At 40.6% G+C, this 21,267-nt stretch overlaps 1 protein-coding gene across 2 annotated transcripts in view; it reads left to right on the forward strand.

The window, feature by feature from the left end:
* The window catches only part of TAF1B (TATA-box binding protein associated factor, RNA polymerase I subunit B), a 76,012-nt gene that overhangs the window by 26,464 nt on the left and 28,281 nt on the right, over positions 1-21,267 (forward strand). For both annotated transcript variants that reach the window (XM_059405134.1, XM_059405133.1), the window contains exon 8: positions 1,815-1,914. In XM_059405134.1, coding sequence (XP_059261117.1) covers positions 1,815-1,914 — 100 coding nt within the window. The remainder of the gene's footprint in view (positions 1-1,814; positions 1,915-21,267) is intronic.

Consider the following 21,267-nt stretch of genomic DNA (forward strand, 5'->3'; position numbering starts at 1 on the left):
AGGGAAGCAGGCTCCCTGCTGAGCAGAGAGCCCGATGTGGGGCTCGATCCCAGGACCCTGAGATCATGACCTGAGCTGAAGGCAGCGGCTTAACCCACTGAGCCACCCAGGCACCCCTGTGGCACTGTCTTTACTGAGGCATCCACTGAGGCTATCTGCCTGTCCCGCTAGGGCCATGGTGGGGGCTTTTCATGCTTGATTGACTCTCAGCTAACCCTCACACAGGGCTGGCATATGTGTATTATCACATGGGGGCAATGACTGTGTAAATTATGAATATATTAACATCATGGAACACTACATAGTTATAAAATGATAAGCACGTAATACATCCTGAATATGAAATAATATTAAACCAAGAATATAGTTCTAAAATAAGACAGATACTGATTACTACACACACATTCTTTTAAGTAAATTAAAGAAATGAATGAAAACCTAGATGAGGACGGTTTTCCCTGTAGCGCTGTTCTAAAGAAGCCTGCTTTATCGTTAAACTTCACAAAACACCATTTTTACATAATATTTAATTCTCAACTTTCAGTAGACTAAAAAATCACATTTTTAATTTGAAGTAAAGTTGAATCAATATTGTTCATTCACAAACAGAAAGCTAGAAGCTAGATGTCAGTTTAGCTGTAACAACAACAAAGATGTCAGTGTAAAACATTTGTATACTAACTTATTCCTGTCTATCTTATTTTTTTAAACTATTGTCATATTTTTTAAATCTAATAGATGGGGTACCTGGGTGGCTCATTGGTTGTGTCTGCCTTCGGTTCAGGTCATGATCCCAGGGTCCTGGGATTGAGCACCATATCGGACTTTCTGCTCAGTGAGGAGCCTGCATCTCCCTCTCCCTCTGCTCCTTCCCCCACTTGTGCTCGTGCTCTCTCTCTCTCTCTGCCAAATAAATCAATAAATAACATTTTTAAAAAAAATCTAATAGATACGTATATATGGCCTAGGTTGCAGTACCACCATTCCTCATTCTGCGTTCTTCCCTACTTTCTCTCCTTACCGTCTTTACCTACTTAACGTACTATAGTTATCATTCATTTGTTTTGTTTGTCATCTCTTTTCATGAGAACATAAAACTCCTTGGGAGCAAGAATGTTTTCCTGTTTTGTTCATTGCTGTATGCCCACAGCCTCAAATAGTGCTGGGTTTTAGTACTCGATAAATTTCTGTTGACTTAATGCATGATTGTAAATAAATATGTATGTGTATTTATTTATATATATGTGCTCTTTTCTCCAAACTCAATCATTTACCCAAAATATTTGACCAGCTGCTGTGTGCTGGCCTTTGGGATGGAGTGGTAAGCAAATGGGCAAGGTCCCTTTCCTGGATTACGTCTAGGGGCAAGCATCTGTTGTGCGCTGTCGTAGGCACTGAGGACAGGCGGGTAGACAAGGTCGGTTTTCTAACAAGGAAAATGGATCCAGGAAGTCTCCTTGAGAGAGTGATTTAGAAGAGTGGACGCTCATCATGTGAAGGTGCTAGGGATAGAAGGAGGCTGTGTCTGCAAGCCTGGTGGTGAATTAACAAGTAAGTTAGATACTTCATAGGAATATTTCATCTAGTTAGTCAGAAACTTCAAGATATCATTAGACAGTTGGCTAAATGTGATCTCCACACATGGGTGCAGAGACTAACTAATCTTTTCAGATTTATCCTCCCTAAAAACATGTGGGAGACGCAGCGGGCTCAACTGGTTCTCCCCTCAGCTGTGAAACGCATCTCAACTCTTTTGTTCTGCTTTGCTGAATCAGTATGTATCTCTTACTGACACTTTCTTTTTGAAAATACAGATTTGTTGAAGAGGGCCACATTCCTTATATAAATGCTTTTCAGCATTTCCCAGAAGAGATGAAATTATATGGGCGCGACAAAGGAATTTTTGCTATAGAGGCAAGTTATTTTCCTTTTTACTTTGTAGTCACTAATGAGACACAAAAATAGTATGGTGATTTGTATTCCTTTCCTTATTCTTTGGTGTTGGGAGTTTTTAAAAAAAAAAAAGGCACCTCGTTTTTGTTCTGCCCATATGTAGAACATTAGTCATAATTTAATGAGGAGCAGGATTGTTATTTTTTAATTTCCACATGTGGTCTCTTCTAATCCTTTAGGTTGTCCTGAACGTATAGCTACGGTGTGAGGTGCGTGTACTGTCAATAGCCGTTTGGTTGACACTGAACTTCAGAAGTTTTCTATAGAGACTTTTAGGTAGTTTCACATTTTTAAAAAACGTTTTTTGTTAGTTGCATACTATATTGCTTTTGAGAAAAGAGAAGAAAGTTATTCTCTTGTTTCAAGAGGTGCTATTTTAAGCCCTTCGCTTCTTGGTCTTTTTCTAGATCTGTTTTCAGATGTCTCCAACGAGAGGACTTCTGCCCTTTAATTATGAGTCTTTATCACTGTGTGCAGTGCTCAAAGATTATCTTCTCTTTGTTCTTCATCAGAAGGTTTTCAGTATACTATATATTAACATTAAATATTATCCTGTTTGCCCACTTAAGGAATTATTTTTATAGGCCCTCCTAACCTTCACAGCCCTATATTGTTTGTGGTTTAATTCAGGAGACGTTTGTGATTCTTACCAAACCCCTGCTTAAGTGTGGTTCACTGTCATCCCAGTTGTACGTCTGAGTAGACACCTCGGGAAGACAGAATGAATGCCAAGCCATACGGTTAGTGATCCCAGACTTGGAACCGTAGTACCTGTAGCCTTTTATTCATTTTATCATCTTTGGCTCTGTGTGCCTGCCACTCCGCCTCCTTTTTACACTTGTTCCTCTAAACACTTAAGTAGGTGCTGTGAAAATATAATTATATGAAGTACTATTTTTGAAGCATTTGAGCCAGAACTGATGGATGATTGGAAATGCAGATAAACAAGCGCACAACATTCCAGAACATTGTACGTCTGCATTGAGTTTAGAGTACTGGCCACTACGAGTGATTCATAGGTAACGTTAGATTTTTAAACCAGAAACGGCTTTACTTTCTGAACCTCTTGTGCAGGAGCAGTTCCTAGAGATTGAGAGAGAGGTAGCAAGTTTGGGGTTGGGTCCCCAGGGCTGCTTCCACATTGTCACCATTTATTCCACAGCCAGGAGAGAGGACGGGACAGCTCCACACGCGCATGTGGTGGCGCCCGTCCACGGCAGCCCAGGGAGGCGGGTATGGCTGCCGAAGAAATAGTAACAGTGGTGGTGCTTATTCTGTACTAGGCCCTCTTTTATGTATTTTATAAACTCTTTCATTATTTATATCAACCCTATGAAGTGTGTATTATTATTATTCTTTAAGAGAGACAGATAGAGACAGCGATAGCAAGAGAGCACAAGCAGGGGGAGAGGTACCGGAGATGGAGAAGCAGACTTCCTGCTGAGCAGAGAGCTTGATATGGGGCTGGATCCCAGGACCCTGAGATTATGACCTCAGTCAAAGGCAAATGCCTAACCAATTAAGCCACCCAGGTGCCCCCTTATCATTATTATTATTATTATTAATATTATTGTTATTGTTATTATTATTAGGCTTGTTCTACAGATGAGGAAACTGAGACACAGATTAGGTAACTTGGCTGGTCCCCTCACTCTGAGCATAGTCCAGCATGGCCAAGGCAGCCTCAGTTTGGAGGGAGACAAAAAAAGTGGGACCATACCAAGCGTTGAGGGTAGGGTGAGGGCTGGGGCAGGGAGGGCGGGGAGAGCAGGGCCAGGAAGTGGAAGGAGGTTACTGAGGTCATAGAGAAGCTCCAGATTGTGGGGGTGGGGCGGCACCTGGGTGACCCTGTCGGCTAAGCTTCTGACTCAGTCTTAGCTCTTGATCTCAGGGTTGTGAGTTCGAGCCCCTCACTGGGCTCCGGACTGGTTACCAAAACCAAGAGGTGGGCCTGTGGAAGAGACGGCAACCAGAACCGGAAGGCCGGGGAGAAAGGGTCCAGCTGGAGGATGGCCCAGGCTGGAAGTGACAGTGGGGTACACGTGTCCTGGTGTGAAGCACAGGCTGGGTAGCTGGAATAGCCTTCCTGAATGATGGGTCTTCATGACAATTTTCTTAGCTTGGGCAGAACTGTGATCATTTCTTTTTAATTTTTATTTTTAAAAATTTTAGGGGCACCTCGGTGGCTCAGTCATTAAGTGTCCGCCTTCTGCTCAGGTCACAGTCCCAGGGTCCTGGGATCAAGCCCTGAGTTGGGCTCCCTGCTCGGCAAGGAGCCTGCTTCTCCCTCTCCCACTCCCCCTGCTTGCGTTCCCTCTCACTGTGTCTCTTTCTGTCAAATAAATAAAATCTTCAAAAAAAATTTTTTAAACCCGACTGCAGTTGACTTACCACGTTCCGTCAGTTGCAGGCACGCTGCAGAGGGGTTTAGCTCGTCTCTGCGTTTCGCTGCACTCGGCACAAGCGTAGCTTCCATCTGTCACCATACAACGCTACTACAGGGTCACCGACTGTAGTTTGTGTGTTGTACCTCTCTCTCTGGTGACTTCCTCACTCCATAACTGGAGGGTTGCGATGATTTATGTGAAGGACTAGGAACACAGAGGACACACTGTGTTTCCAGTCAGCACTCCAGACCCCAGCTAATTTTTCGGAGATGTGGCAGGATTGCTGAACAACAGTCACCTCCGGCAGTCGCTTACCAGGCACAAGGTGCCCCTGCCACCTCCGGAGCCCTGCCTGCCTCTAGAAAAAAAAAAGCACAGGTTTTAGAGGTTGATTAGTTTTTCATCTTTTTAAATAGCATGCCGTGTTCAGCGAGACACGCCTGGATTTCTTGGGCATGCCTTGGGCAGTACTGATGCTACCCTAAGACTGTCACATAGAAGGTGATTTTTGTTTTTTTGGGGGGTGGGTTTTTTTTTTTGGTAATTGATTTGAAAATCTGTATAATTCACTGATGAGTAATTTCAGTTTTAGCTGCTAAAAAATTGTTCATGGGCTAGATATTTAGTTCAGTAGTTCTTGGTGTGTGTCTTTACACTTCAATGTTTGTGGAGGGACCAGTGGAACTCAGTAACCATTTGTGCATTAATCTCCTCAGCGGAGTCTTGGCGAACAAAAAATTCTCTCCTCCTTCTCTTTCCCTCCCGTATTCTCCCCTGCCCTTCTCCCCCTCCCCTTCTCCCCCTGCCTCCCTTCTCTTCTCCCTTAGCCTCCAGCCCAGTCTGTCTCTTACAGTCTAATGACTAGGCTTTAGCCTGATTCCTCAGAACCATTCACCATTCAAGTTACATTGATCATTTTTGCTAGGTTTAGGTAATTCTTACTTTTTGCTGGTGCCTAAAATTACTTACTTGTTTTTAACTCCCTAGCCAAATGATAAGCTTCTCAGGAATAAACACCCAGAAACTTTTCTATGGAATCATGAAATATTAAAGCTGGAGGGAAATTTTAAACATCACTTAGTCCACGTTTCTTCCACGTCCACATTTCTTCATTTTCTTTTTTTTTTTTTTTTTCAAAGATTTTATCTATGTATTTGACAGGCAGAGATCACAAGTAGGCAGAGAGAGAGAAAGAGGGAGAGAGAGAAGGTGGAAGCAGGCTCCCCGCCGAGCAGAGCTCCCGATGCGGGGCTCGATCCCAGAACCCTGGGATCATGACCTGAGCGGAAAGCAGAGGCTTTAACACACTGAGCCACCCAGGTGCCCCACGTTTCTTCATTTTCTAGTAAGGAAACAGTCTAAGGAAGAATGTGATTTGGGAATAGGTAAACCTCTACTTACTTCAGTAGTTTTTGTGAGGATTATTTGAGGTAATATCTTCAAAATGTAGGTATATCATAGACATTGAAATGGACATTCCTTCCAGGTCCCAGGATGCAAAAGCTTTTCCTCTAAGGAAAAAATTAAGAGTTATCCTCAAGCTGCTCAGAGGAAAAAAATGTATCATTTTTGGAAATTAAAATTTTCATTTTAAAGCTGTTATAAACAAAAAAAAAGCTTTGAATGTGCCCATTGCTGCAAGTTTGCTGCAGGGAGGTGCCAGGAAGTTCATGGATAGGGCTCTCGCTTTTCATTACAGTGTTTTATAATTTTAGCTACCATAAATTCAGCTTCTTGCAAAGGATCTTGCTTCCTCTGCTAACTTTATATTCTTGGGAGTGGTAGCTAACCAGTAATTTCCTCTTAAATTAAGACATTTGGTTTCACTTTATACTCAAATAGACACTCAAATCTTACTCTATAAAAATAATTATTTTAAAAAATAGATACCTTGTCCTTTCAGATAATAATAGATCCCATGATTGCCAAATGTTGAAATGACTGCAGGAGTGATGTATAATGCACAGAACCACGGGACTGCTGTGAGTGTGGCAGAAGCATACGTTTCCCAGAAGCATAGCTGAAGCCTTTAGCTGAGGTTGGCTTTGCCCTCCTGTGGGCGGCGTGGGAGGGAGTGGCTGCCTTTACAGCCATGTTTATTTCTGGTGCTGTTTCAGTCTTACAGCCTGAAATACTATCTTCTCACTATGATCAAATCTAGACTCTTCTCTGCCCCTCCTAAATTTTTATAATATGAGACTTAAATTTTGTAAATTAAGAAACAAGATTAGTCATTTTATATTTACTTGCATGTTTCATTTTTGCTCTGAAATCATTCAGATACTAATTTTTACTCATCCTATCGGTTACCAAGACAGGTGGATTGTAATCTCCGACTCCTAGAATTACAGCTTCTTCTTTCACGTCTGTCAGTTTTTGCTTCAGGTATTTTGGAGCTCAGGTGCATAATAATTAGGATATTTTGTCTTCTTGATGAGCTGACTCTTCTCACTATGTAATGTCCTTTTCTTCCCCCCAGAATATTTGTTTTCATATCTACCTTGTCCAATTTTAATTTAAAAAAAATTGTTTGCTTAACATACCTTTTGGAACTATTTTATTTTACTTTTTTTTAAAGATTTTATTTATTTATTTGAGAGAGAGACAGTGAAAGAGAGCATGAGTGAGGAGAAGGTCAGAGAGAGAAGCAGACTCCCTGTGGAGCTGGGAGCCCCATGCGGGACTCGATCCTGGGACTTCAGGATCATGACCTGAGCCAAAGGCAGTCCAACCAACTGAGCCACCCAGGCGTCCCGGAACTATTTTATTTTTAACCTGTGTCTTTATATTTAAAATGCCTTCATGGTAGTCAGTTTGTAGTTATCTTGATTTTTTTAATTTATGCAGTCTGATATTCTCTGCCTTAGAATTATACGTCTGACCATCGACATTGAATGTGATCATAGATATGATTGGGTTTAAATCTACTGTCCTGCTCTTACTTGTTCCATCTAGTATTTATTCTGTCTGTCTGCTTTTCCCACCTTCTTCTGAATCGACTTTTTTTTAATGATTCTATTTTATCTCCATTGTTGATATATTAACTACACCTGTGGAGTTTTGTGTGCGTATGTGAGATTGCTCTGGAGTTTAGAACATTCGTCTTTAACTTACCACAGTCTGCCTCAAATACTAGTATACCAGTACATGTATAAAGTAGGACCTTTTCAAAGATATACTTGAATTTCCCTGCTCCCATCTTCTAGTGTCAGACATTTTACCTTTTTTTTTTTTTTACACAATTTATATATTTTATATTTGAGAGAGAAAGAGAGAGAACTTGAGGGGGGAGAGGCAGAGGGAAATGGAGAGAGAGAATCCCAAGCAGACTCCCCACTGAGTGTGGCACAGCCCCCAGGCTCAGTCTCATAACCCGGAGACCATGACCTGAGCCAAAATCAAGAGTGGGACGCTTAACCGACTGAGCCACCCAGGTGCCTCTCAGACATTTTACTTTTATCTGTTATAATTTTCACAGTGCATTAAATTATTTTTGCTTAAAAAATCATTTATCTTTTTAAGAAATTAAAATGGGCAAAATGATTTTGTATTTACCTATGTATTTGCTATTTCTGCATTCTTCTTGCCTAAATAAGTCCTTTAACATTTTCTTAGAGTATAGATCTATTGGCAGTGAATTCTTTTTTGGCGTTTCTTGGTCTAAAAAAGTCTTTATTTGCCCTCATTTTTTTAAAAGATTTTTTATTTATTTGAGAGAGCGAGAGTGTGAGCATGAGCTGGGGGGAAGGTCAGAGGGCGTGGGAGAAGCAGACTCCCCGCCCGAGAGGGAGCTGGACGTGGGGCTTGATTGCAGGACCTCAGGATCACAACCTGACTTAACCTACTTAACTTATTGAGCCACCAAGGCACCCCTTGCCCTCATTTTTGAAAAGACATTTTCACTAGTACAGAATTCTGGGTCTGTACTTAATTTCTTTCAGTACTTTAAAGATGTTTCATTTTCTGCAGGCCTGCCTGGTTTCTTTCTTTCTTTTCCCCCACCCCGGCCCTGAGCTTTATTGAAGTATAATGGGCAAAATGGTAAGATATTTTAAGTGTCCGTCATGGTGGTTTGCTCTGTGTGTAGCTCATGAAGGGATTCCCCCATCGAGTGGACTAACACATCCATCACCTCACACAGTTGTCTTTTTGTGTGTGTATGAAGTCATTTAAATTCTACCTCCCCAGCGAATTTCAATTGTATAATATGGTGTTATCTTCTGTAATCACCATGTTTTACATTGGATCCTCAGACCTTAGTCATCTTATAGCTGAAAGTTTGTAACCTTTTTCTGACCTCTCCCTGTTCCCCCAACCCCCAGCCCCCCAGCAAACACTTTTCTACTCATGGTTTCTATGAGTTCAGTGGTGTTTTTGTTTTTTAAGATTTGACATATAATTGATACCATGAAGTATTTATCTTTCTCTAGATTATCCGACTTAGCTTAATGTTTTCAAGGTCCATCTGTGTTGTCACAAATGGCAGGATTTCATTCTTTTTTGCAGCTGAATAATGTTGCAGAGTGTGTGTGTGTGTGTGTGTGTGTGTGTCATGCGTTCTCTATCCATTCATCTGTGTTTGGACGCTTAGGTTATTTCTTTATCTTGGCTGTTATGAATAATGCTGCAGTGAACATAGAAGTGCAGGCATCTTTTTGACATCCTGTTTTCATTTCCTTCGGATGTATATCCATAAATGGGATTAAAGGATCATATGGTAATTATATTTTTAATTTTTTTAGGAACCTCCATACTGTTTTTCATAATGACTGCACCAAATTACATTCCCACTAACAGTGCACAAGGGTTCTCTCTTCCTCCACAATCTAACCAACACTTGTTATCTTGTTTTTTTGATGGTAACCATTCTAACGGGTGTGAGGTGACATCTCATTGTAGTTTGAATGTGTATTTCCCTGATGATCTGTGATACTGAGTGTCTGTTCACGTACATGGTGTTCACTGGTATGTCTTCTTCGGAAAAATGTCTACTCAGTTCCTCTGCTCCTTTTTAAATTAGATTATTTATGCTAAGTTAGATTATTTAGGCTTGTGAGTTCTTTATATTTTTTGGATAAATCAGATACAGGATTTGCAAATATGCTTTCTCATTCCATAGGTTACTTTTTCATTTTGTTGGTGGTCATCTTTGCTGTGCAGAAGCTTCTTAGTTTGATCTAGTCCTACTTGTTTATCTTTGCTCTTGTTGTCTTCACTTTTGTTGTCAAATCCAAAAACTCAGTGCCAAGATTGATGTCAAAGAATATACCCCCTATGTTTTCTTCTGGGAATTTTGTGGTTTCAGGTCTTAAATTTAAGTCCTTATTCCATTTTGAGTTGATTTTTGTGCATGGTGTTAAATAGTGTCCAATTTCATTCACACTTTTGCCTGTGGCTGTCCCGTTTTCCCATCACCATTTGTTGAAGATACTATCCTTCCCCCGTGTGTATTCTTGGCTCCTTTGTTGTAAATGAATTCACCATATATGCATGGATTTATTTCTGGGCTCTCTATTCTGTTCCTTTGATCTATAGGTCTTTTTATGCTAATACCATACTGTTTTGATTACTTCAGCTTTGTTATGTAGCTTGAAATCAGAAAGTGTGATGCCTTCAGCTTTGTTCTTTCTCAAGATTGTTTTTGCGAGGGCACCTGGGTGGCTCAGTGGGATAAGCCTCTGCCTTGGGCTCAGGTCATGATCTCAGGGTCCTGGGATTGAGTCCCGCTTTGGGCTTTCTGCTCAGCAGGGAGCCTGCTTCCTCCCTCTCTCTCTCTGCCTGCTTCTCTGCCTACTTGTGATCTCTGTCTGTCAAATAAATAAATAAAATCTTAAGAAAAAAAAAGATTGTTTTTGCATATTTGGGGTCTTGTGTGATTCCACACAAATTTTAGGGATTCTATTTCTGTGAAGAATGCTATTGCAATTTTGATAGGAATTGCATGGAATCTGTAGATTGCTTTCGATAATGTGGACCTTTTAACAATAGTAATCCTTCTGATCCACACGCACAGAATATCTTTCCATTTAGTTGTGTCTTCAGTTTCTTTCATCAGTGTCTTACAGTTTTCAGTGTACAGATCTTTTACCTTCTTGGTTAAATTTATCCCTACGTATTTTGTTCTTTTTTTTTTTTAAGATTTTATTTATTATTGGGGGGGGGCACCAGTGGGGAGGAAAGGGTGACAGGCTCCCTGTGGAGTAGGACCCTGGGATCACAGTCTGAGCTGAAGGCAGACATTTGACCAACTGAGCCACCCAGGTGCCCCTTATTCTTCTTGATGCCTTTGTAAAGGGGCTGTTTTCCTATTATCTCTTTCTGGTAGTTTTCTGTTAGTGTATAGAAACACAACTGATTTTCATATATTGATTTTGTATCCTGTAATTTACTGAATTTCTTTACTAGTTCAATAGTTTTTTGGTAGTCTTTAGGGTTTTCTATATGTAATATCATGCCATCTGCAAATAGAGACAGTTTTACTTCTTTCTTTCTGATTTGGTGCATTTTATTTGTTTTTGCTGCTAATTGTTCTAGCTAGGACTTCTAGTACTATCTGGAATAAAAGTGGCGAGAGTAGGCATCCTTGTCTTGTTCCTGATCTTAGAGGAAAAAGTTTTTAGCTTTTCATCATTGAGTATGCTGTTAGCTGTGGGCTTGTCCGATATAGGCCTGCCTGATTTCTGATTCTTATCTCTTCTATTCTGTCAGTCTTATCTCTTCTATTCTCCATGTAATGTGTCTTTTTTCCTCCAGCTGCTTTTAAAAGTTTTCTTTTTATCACTGTTTCTCATCAGTTGGATTGCGATGTGCCTTGGCATGGTTTTCTTTATGTTTCTTCTGCTTGGGGTTCATTGACCTCAGATCTGTGACTGTATATAGTTTTCGTCAGATTTGGACATCTTTCATTCATTATTTCTTTAAATTTTTTTTCTGCCCTCCCCTTGATTTTTGGGCGGGATACCAGTTATGTGTTTAACCATTTGATAATGCTCACAGCTCACTAAGGCTTTGGGGTTTTTTGGATTTGTTTGTTTGTTTTTTAAAGATTTTATTTGACAGAGAGAGAGATCGCAAGTAGGCAGAGAGGCAGGCAGAGAGAGAGAGGGAAGCAGGCTCTCTGCTGAGCCGAGAGCCCGATGCAGGGCTCAATCTCAGGACCCTGAGACCCTGACCTGAGCTGAAGGCAGAGGCTTAACCCACTGAGCCACCCAGGTGCCCCTTTTGTTTGTTTTTTATATCTTCTTTCTCAGTGTGTTTTGTTTTGGACAGTTTCTATAGTCATGTCTTCAGTTTTACTGATTTTTACATTTTGAGTGTCTAATCTGCTACTAAATCTAGTAAGTGTGTTTATTTCAGATCCTATGCTTTTCATTTCTGGAAGTTTCATTTTAGTTTTATTTTCTCCATTTCCCTCATTATGTGTGTTTCCTCGTATATCCTTGAGCATATTGACCATAATTATAACATATGTTTTAAGGGTCTTGTCCGCTCTATTCTGTTGTCTCTGTTACTGCTGGGTATGTTTCTGTTGATCGCTTTATCTTTTGATTATGTGTTGGATTTTCCTGCGTCTCTTCATGCCTGGTAATTTTTGATTGGATGCAGATGTTGTGAATTTTATGTTGTTGAATACTGGATTTTTGTTCTGGTATAATTAGGTAATATGGAGAACATTTTGATCCTGTAAGAAGCTTGTGTTTAAGCTTTTTCATTGCTGGTCCAGGGCCTTTATTCTGGAACTAACTTATCCTTGCTGCTATGGCATGTTCCCTCAGAAGGCTCCATCCAGTGCCCCCAGCGTTATGCAATCTTTCCACTGCAGCTGGTGCCTTGTCTGAGCTCTGGGAATTGTTTAGATTCATTAGGAAAGAATCCAGTGATTTTTTTCCTTGGCCTTAGGTTTTTCCTCATACAGCATGAATCGGTACTCAGCCAGAGACCTGAGAGGACCTCTTTGCAGATCTCCAGAGTTCTTTCTGTGTATGGTTTTATCCTTGCGGTCCTCTGCCTGCAAAGTGTAGCTACCTCAGCTTTTAGGAGCTCCAATCTCTGTCTCCTCAGCTCAGCAAAACCATGGTGCTCCACTTCAGTCCCTGGCTCTCTGCACTGCACCTTGGAAACTGCCTCCAGGCAGTAAACTGGGCCATTTATTTCTCTTCTTTCAGGGATTCTAGTCCTATACTTCTGTTGTCCATTGCCTGAAACTATTATTTCATGGATTTTTCCACTTCTGTGTTTATGGTGGGAAGTCAGTTTCCATCGTATTTAATCCTTGATGGGCAGAAATGGAAGCCTGCCAAATACTAATTTTTAGACATTTTGAAGTAGACTCAGTATTCAGATGTTTTTTTAGGGATATGTTACCTTAAAAAAATTCTTTCTTGAATGCCTAAAGTATCTTACTGCTCATTCATTCTTGGATTTTAAAAAAAAAATTATAATCTCTATTAATGAATGTTATCACTAATCTGATCTTTAAAATTTTCTCCTGGCTGGACCATATTATTGGAAGGTCATGGTTATGGACTTTGTTTACACAAAATACTTGCCCTAGTGATAATATCTTTTGTTGACTATTTTAAGTTAATCTTGAGTGAGGGGACAGGGGTAAGATAGGGGAGTGATTTTTTCTAGAGATTTTGGTAGAAAGTATAAACATAAAAATAATATGAGATTATGTCTTGGTAACAATAACCATTGCACTTTTTGCCTTTTCTGCTTATATCTTGGAGAGTATCTTTTTGAAATAAACTTTTCATTTTGGAATAATTTTAGATTTACAGAGAAGTGAAGTTACAAAAATAAAAATAGTACAAAGGACACCCGTATATCCTTAACCCAGATCAACTGCTATTAACATTTTATTCCATTTATTTTATCATTTGTGGTGTTCTCACTGTCTGTCTGTTGGTCTGTCTATCTGCACAATTCTATTTCTGAATCATTGAGTGTAAGTTACATCAATCATGGCCCATTACCCCTAAATATTTTAGTGTATATTTTCTAAGAATAGAGATATTCTCCTATATGACTACAATTTAGTTAACTTTTCATTTTTCTGAGAACTGAACGATATACGATATATCGTATATCGTATATATCGATATACGATATGCCACAGTTTAACTTGTTCTTTATTGGTGGAGTTTTGTACTTGGTGATAAAAGGCTAAAGAAGGCAGCTAGGTAATGAAAAAAAAAAAGCAAACAGAACTAGAAGCCATCTAAATGTCTGTCAGCAGGAAAACAGATAAAATGGGACAGTCAGATGCTAATATATTAAACAGCTACAGCCACCGGCAACATGAATGAATCTAAAAGACATTATGTTGCGTGTAAAAGGCAAGATTCACAACACTGCACACAGTGTGATGCATTTGTATTCAGTTCAAAAGGAAGGTAAACTATTTATTTAGGTATGTTTATGCGTATGATAGTGTTAAAAAGTAAGCTTGTGATGAGCAAAATTCAGGGTACTAGTTCTACCTCTGGAGGGAGGAGGGCCAGGGGAGGGTAGGGAAGGGGTGTGCCGGTAGATGCCATGCTGTTTCCCACATTCTGGTTCTCAGGTAGTAGATTCATGGGTGTTCGCTTTATTATCACGTGTCAAGATTACAAGTATGTTACATGTGTTGTTTGCATTTTTCAGGATTTTAAAGGCAACTAGCGGATGTTGTCCAATAGAAATTTCTAAAACAGAAGTAGAAGGCAGTATGTGGTGTGAGGGTTTGTCTATATCCTGCATCCCCAGCTACTCTTTGAACCATATTTAGTGCTTCTATTTTCTTATCCTTAAGACCTAATATAATTCTGTAAACATGGTAAGGATTCAGTCTGTGTTTATTGATTAAATGATTTGAAAGAGCTAAAAAACAGTAAGTTTAAATAATTCATTTTCAGGAGATTCCAAATTGATCTATTGGGGGGGGTTTTCCACCTAAGTGTAGGAAACTTTCAGATGATTTATTACATAAAATATGAGGAGGCCATTAAATAGTGCCATTTGATGGAAAAAATAAAAAAAATTCTACTAATATTTTAGCAATAAGTGTATAAGGAATAGAACTTCAATACATAAGCAAGGACATTGGAAATGTGAGTTATGGGGTGTATCACTATCACTCATGAAAACAAGTGCGTGAAATAAATAATCTCCTTGGTTAATTGTACTGTTCAATATACTAAATATTCAGTATACTGTTCAATATACTAAATATATATTGTACAACATACTAAAACCAATAATGAATTACCCTGGTCAGAAAATACTTCGTATGGGGCTACATTGAGGATACTTCTTTTGGGAATCTCATACTTCATATTTGCTCTGTGAAACTGGTGATTTCACATGGATTGTCTGTGACTTAGTTTGATCCTTGGCCAGTACCCCCAGAACCAGGCATGCTCAGCCTAGGTCTCTCCTCACCACTACTTCCCAGGAGAAGAGAGATGGGACCAAAGTTTTATATTAGCCAAAAGAAAACTGGGTAATGACAAAGGTCAGTCTGTGGCAAAAATAGTCACACAACCCTCCCAGCATCAAATAGAAACTACTTGAGGGTCCTCTGCTTTTCTGGATAATAGCTTTTAATCTTTGTTAGTACAGGTATGTGAAATTTGAACATCAGGTGTGCTACAATCAGGAGAGTATTTGGAGAACAGACAAATCTTAAGAAGGGGACTCCAGTAGGTTTTTCCCAGCTCTCATCCTGGGCTCAAAACAAATTGTGATTCCCCATTTGGTTGGCAAGTCCTCATTTGTTATCAGTTCATAAATTAGTGTTTGTTCCTAAGGTTTGTCTTTGTACAAGTTGACAGCATATTTCTAAAATAGTCTCATCCCCAGGACCAAGACCATATTTCACATAAGGTGTTCACCACAGACTTCCAGACTAGACTTGGAACATCAAAGTATTTTACGTTGCTGCGTGGTAGATTACAGCTATTAGGATAATTCCAACAGACTAAAAATTAAAAATGCAAAGTGAACTGTTTTTGTGAATCATGATCATGTGGAAATCATTTATCCTTCCTCCATAGGCAGTATATTACATGCTTTATCATTAATTTTATTTCTTGTTAATTTTCTGTTGTCATGAAAAGTCTTGCTCTAAGTCTGGACCAACAGGTGCTTGAAGCATTAGCTTTTTCTCAGCTGAATCTTTGCTTCAAAACAATCATAAGAATAAGTAAGGGTGAGGCACTGTACTTTTTTTTTTTTAATAGCTAAGCAGGAAGTTCACCTCTGACAGGGTATTGTAATCAGGTTTATCACCAGAGCCTGCTGTTGTGTAACAGAAACTCTAGCTTGTCCTTACCTGTCTCAAGGCATTGCTTCATGAAGGAAAATAAACTCGCCAGAATATTTGTGAAATTCAATAAAATGCTTTCCCAAGCCCTTCGTTTTTAATTCATGCTACAAGAATTTATTATAGCTTTGTGGTCTTTTAAAAAACATACTAACTTTGTGATTTCTTACGATTGTAATTAAATGAATCTGTCTCACTCCAGGAGCCCTATGTATCATATTTGCTGTACCTTTTACACATCTTTGGCCATGTCTAGTGATAGTTAACATTCCATCTCTCCTCTCCCCTCCTTTTTTCAAGAAAAGGGGGGAAGGTTTGGGATGTCTTCAAATGACCGTTTATTTAATTGACAGGCAGATTTTCTTCATTGTACGCTTTGCCTTTGCTCACAAAAGTGCATTCACTGTTCCACAGTATGTTGAAACTTTTCAATGGAAATGCCTTTTTGTTAACAAAGGAAGCATTTTCTTCCCTCCTTCCATGTCTTCGCTTTCTCCAGTAAGTCTTGGCTTCTTCAGCAGCTGTACCTCCAGCAGAAACGACAAAAGGTGCAATTGTTCTAGGAGATGGCGATGCAGATAATGCTGGTGGAGTGTTCTGTGTGTGGGCTGCGGGGGACGGTCTTTCTGCTGTGTTTGGTTTTGTTTTGTTTTTGTTATTCTAGAAAGTTGAGCACACCTTAAAAACAAGCCACCACTCCCAAAAAGAGCTTTAAAGACCCTTAAACCTTTATCCTGGGTGAGCTCCTTTTTTCCTCCGTAAATTGTTCTGTTAGTGTTTAAGTGGGTCCCTCTGTTCCAATGACAACAAATCTGACAGAACGCACTTAAACCCGAATGGAACTCGGAATACAGGGTATTGGTGTGATTTGTTTTCTTTTCCAAGCAAACTATGAACACTCAAGTCTTCGTGCCTTTACCCTCCCTGCAGAGCAGAGCTCAGAAGAGGAGGTTGAGCTTGAGTGCGAGTTAAGTTTTAGTGTTTCCCACCATCTCCCTTTTCCGAGTTACGATTCCATCTCACGGTGGACAGGCTCTTCGCCTTACTTACTGACTGAATTTAAGATAACTCCTCCTCCATTTTTCTCCCTCTGCCTCTTCTGCTGCTTTATTTATGACTTTTGTTTCTGGAGTATGGTGCTGATTCAAAGCTTCGTTTACTTCTAGCAAAAAATCCATCCGTCTGGTGGAATAAGCTAAAAATGTTTCTTTCAGGGACCATCTTTGTGGTCGCAGATCGCAGCTCAAACAAAAGCTGGGCCTGGGCATGCTTGGGTCCCTGTCATAGATACTGCTCAGTCTGCGGGGGACTTACATGTATCTTTTCAGTATTGATTTTCTTTCTGTTTGGATGTGTTAAACCCACAGAGCAGTTTCTACATGGAGAATATGTCACATACGTGCTATTCTGCTGGGCCTGGTGACAGTGTTTCTAAGTCCTCTCTAGAGGCAGGCATTTCGTCATCCCTCACTAGACTTAGCAAGAGGGCATAAGGAGGAGACTGGAAATTCATTTGGAGCTACATCTCCAGTCTGTTGAATGTTGACCAGCAGCATTCTGATCTTCTCTCCGGAGGAGTAAAAAGAAAAGATGTAACGCTGGGGCGGCCCAGCCCACTGGGTGGCACTTTGCCAAGATGATTCACCCTGCCTCCGAGCGGTCTTACACCCTTTGTGAAACTAGGTCCCTGTCGTTGAAGGAGGGAAAAGACTGCCCCAGAGCTGTCACTTCCTCCTCAAGCACCTCCGAGTGAAGGTCTTGGAGTCTTCCCAGCGCACTCAGCTTTGTTCGCCGTCTCAGTCCGTAGGCCTTCTGCAGCGCGGGCTTCCGTAGAGTAGTGAGGTGGCGGGTGTAAATCTCCCCGAGGGAAACTGAGGTGAGCGTAGTGAGAACAGGTGTTCGCAGTTTCCCTCACTCCCACTCCTCCTCCCAGAGTCACCGCTGCCAGACAGCACGAACAGAAACCGACCGACGTTTCTTTTGTTCCTCTCCTCCCACAGTATCCTGACCATCGCTGGCAGTTGTGGGCGCGCTTCTCTTCACGCTTGTGGACTGAAGCCGTCCAAGGCGCTCTGCGGGGCTGCAGGGCAGAGGAGGACGGGAAGCCAGTGCGTTTTCGTGTATTATTTGTGGGGTGCCTGCGTCCGAACATGCCGGAGAGCTTGTTGGAAGCACAGGTTCTTCAGCTGGATGTCAGAGATGGATTCATTCAGCCCGGAGTGGGATCTGGGGATGTGAATTTTTAACGACTGTCTTGCAATGATTCTGATGAAGGTGGTGCTTTGGGCAGTACAGACTAGGCTTCCCGCTCTGCCGCTGCTTTCTCTTGTTCTTCCGTCTTGTTGCACGAAAGATTCCAGGTAGAATGAGACACGTTAGATAACCAAAGGGCCAGTATCCAGCAAAATGTCATTATACTTTCCTACACCTGCAGAGTTTCCAACAGGATCCTGCTAGTCCTCTTATTCCACCTGAATACACCAGACATTCCGCTCCCCAAGTGGAAATGCAGTACGAGTCCCAGCAGCTTCGGTGAGACCGTTCCTTGGGTGTGCTCCATACACGAACGCGGTTTCTAAGTCAAAATAAGGCTTTACTAACATACCCATTAAATGTTTACCATAAATATTATATGGTGGTTACCCGTGCTTTAGAATCCTGTTGGAATTAGAGCCTGTTTCCCCTCTGGGCTGAGGACAACAGGACAGGAACAAAAAATGTTTCAATGTGGTCTTAACCCTGTAAAAGAGTGCTGTGTAACTGTGCTCCTGGTCTCCTGCCTGAGGCTGGGGCTCTGCTGCCCTACAGACTAGCCTGTCTCAGTTGGAGTGGAAGCAGATAGCTATATGGGGAGGTTAGTCCATAGCCAAGCCCTGTAGGGACAATGGGGCCACCATTTCAATTGGGGTTGGGGGCAGAGGGTAGCATTCTGGGCTTTTTGATGATGTCCTCTGGGACAGAAATGGAATACAGTGGTCACATTCCGTTCTGACTCTTCCCTCATTTGAGGTGTCAAGAAGACAGCCCCTTTTGGTATTGTACTAGAACCATTAAGTAATCATTTATGTATAAAGAGACCTGGAACAAGCGATTCTGCAGATACTGTGTTTTCTTTTTTGCTCAGTATATTTTGTCTTCTGGGAAAGGCAAACCCATACTTGAGTGTTACATGTCTAATAATTACAATTACATAGACTCCATCTCCTTGACGTAATGTTCTTTTGTTACAGTATTTTATAGATGACAAAGGCAGATATTAGCAAGTAGTTACAGATTTTGAATGTTTGTAGTAGATTTTATATATGTTGATTTTTTTATAATGTTCATCATTTTTTAAAATTATTTCTAATTATGACCTCTCTAATATGTTGTGGGTTTTTCCCCTCTATACAGATGTTATTTAGGTTCCTCTTTTATACGTTTTAAGAATTTTGGCAGGGATGAGCAGGGGCACCTGGGTGGTTCAGTCGGTTAAGTGTCTGCCTTTGGCTCAGGTCGTGATCTCAGGGTCCTGGGATTGAGCCCTGCATGGGGATCCCTGCTCAGCAGAGAGCTGGCTGCTCCCTCTCCCTCTGCCTGTCTCTCTGCCTGCTTGTGCTCTTTCTGTCAAATAAATAAAATCTTGAAAAAAAAAGTCATTTAAAGAATGGTGGCAAAATATGCATAACATAAAACTTAACCACTTAAACCATTTTTAAGTGCGCAGTTTGGCGAAATTAAGTCCATTCACATGGTTGTGCAACCACCACCACCGTCCATCTCCAGACCCTTTTCATCTTCACAAACTGAAGCTGTCCCTGGGAAACCCCAGCTCCCCACTGCACCGTGCCCCCCGGCCCGAGGTCGGCCACTCTCCTTTCTGTCTGTGACCCTGACTCCATGTTAGTGAAATAACACCGTATTTGTCTTTTTATGTCAGACTTATTTCACACAGGATAATGTCTTTAAGCTTTCTCCATGTTGTAGCGTGTCTCAGAAATGAAAATTTCTTTTTAAGGCTCAGTACTATCCCATTGTTTGTATATACTACATTTTGTTGATCTCTTCATCCGTGGACATTTGAGTTGTTTCCGCCTTTGGCTGTAGTGAAGAATGCTGCTGTGGACATTAGTGTGCAGATGACAGTTGGAGGCCCTTCTCGCAGTTCTGGGCATCCGCACAGAAGCACAGTTGCTCTGTCATATGGTAATTCTATGTGTAATTTTGAGACCACGTAATACGTTTTTGAATACTTATTTTAGAGTGATTAAAAGAAATGTAGAAAAAAATGTATAAAAAAGGAAATAAAAATCACCCACAATCCAATTACTCATGGATGCCATTAACACTTAACATTGGTATTTTTGATTGTCTCATTTAATGTACGTAAACATATTTGCCAAATTAGGCTTGAACGCTATATATACATTTCTTTTTTGCTTTTTTTTTTTAATCAGAATTGTACTATGAAATGTTGTCCTAAGTCGTAGAGCAGCCCATGGAAAAGCTCTTTTCATGAAAGTTGTCCTAAGTCATAGAAACTATGAAAGTTGTCCTAAGTCATAGAGCAGCCTATGAAAATGCTTTCTAATAGCTGCTTAGTGCGTGTGCATGTGATGTGTATCTAACATAGATGGCCAATAATAAGGAAGTGATGGGTTCATAGAGGGGAATATTTTCCATTTATTCAAAATTATCCTTTCAAAGGCTATCTCCTGACATTCTAATACTCACAAAATACAATGTTAGGTGAAAAGATAGGAGACAAAACCATGTACATCTAATTCAGTTTGTACAGTGGTTCTCAGACAGATGGGAGCTTAGCCTAAGAGCGAGGTAGACTGTTAGATTTTAGTAGAGGAGTGACATACCAGACTTGCATTTTGAAATATCACTCTTGGTGGTAGGTTTAAAGTGGCAGAAGCTAGTGCTGCTTTAAAACTTTGGGCTAGGAGTCCAGTCTGGGATGGTGGAGGTTTAGAGTAGGAGGGTAGTTGTAGATGTGATGAGAAGCAGCAGCATTCCAGACCCAGCTTTGAGGCAAACAGTCCGGGTGCTTGTGGTGTGCGAGGAAACAGAGCTGCCAAGGATGATTCCTAAGTGTTGGGTTTTAGCGACGGGTTAAGGAACCTTGATGGAGGGATAAAATTTAGGGGTATGGGAGATGAAAAACTCAGCCTGGAACACGTACGTTTGGCACAGTGGGAAGATGTTCCAGTGGCAGTGTCGAAGAGGCTGTCGAATTGAAATCCTAGTGTTATAAATGTGGATATGCCCCAAAGGGCTGAGAGAAAAGTCCTCCGACATGCTAACAGTGGCCTTCTCTAAATTATGAGCAATTTTTATTGTCTTTATTATAGTATTTTATATTTCATAAATTTTCTGTAATCATGTAGTTTTATAATCAGATTACATTCATCATGGAATTACAGTAGTATAAAAATTGCAGACAAGTTATATGCATAACAATTATAGCAGATTGGTAAAAAATAAGTAGGATGATCTTGAAAACTCTGTAGCCACCTTTTATTTATTTTTATTTTTTTAAAGATTTTTTTTATTTGTTTGAAAGAGAGAGAGATCGCAAGTAGGCAGAGAGGCAGGCGGGGGTGGGGGAGCAGGCTCCCTGCTGAGCAGGGA

The sequence above is a fragment of the Mustela nigripes genome, chromosome 7, assembly GCF_022355385.1.
Source record: "Mustela nigripes isolate SB6536 chromosome 7, MUSNIG.SB6536, whole genome shotgun sequence".
Lineage (NCBI taxonomy): Eukaryota > Metazoa > Chordata > Mammalia > Carnivora > Mustelidae > Mustela > Mustela nigripes.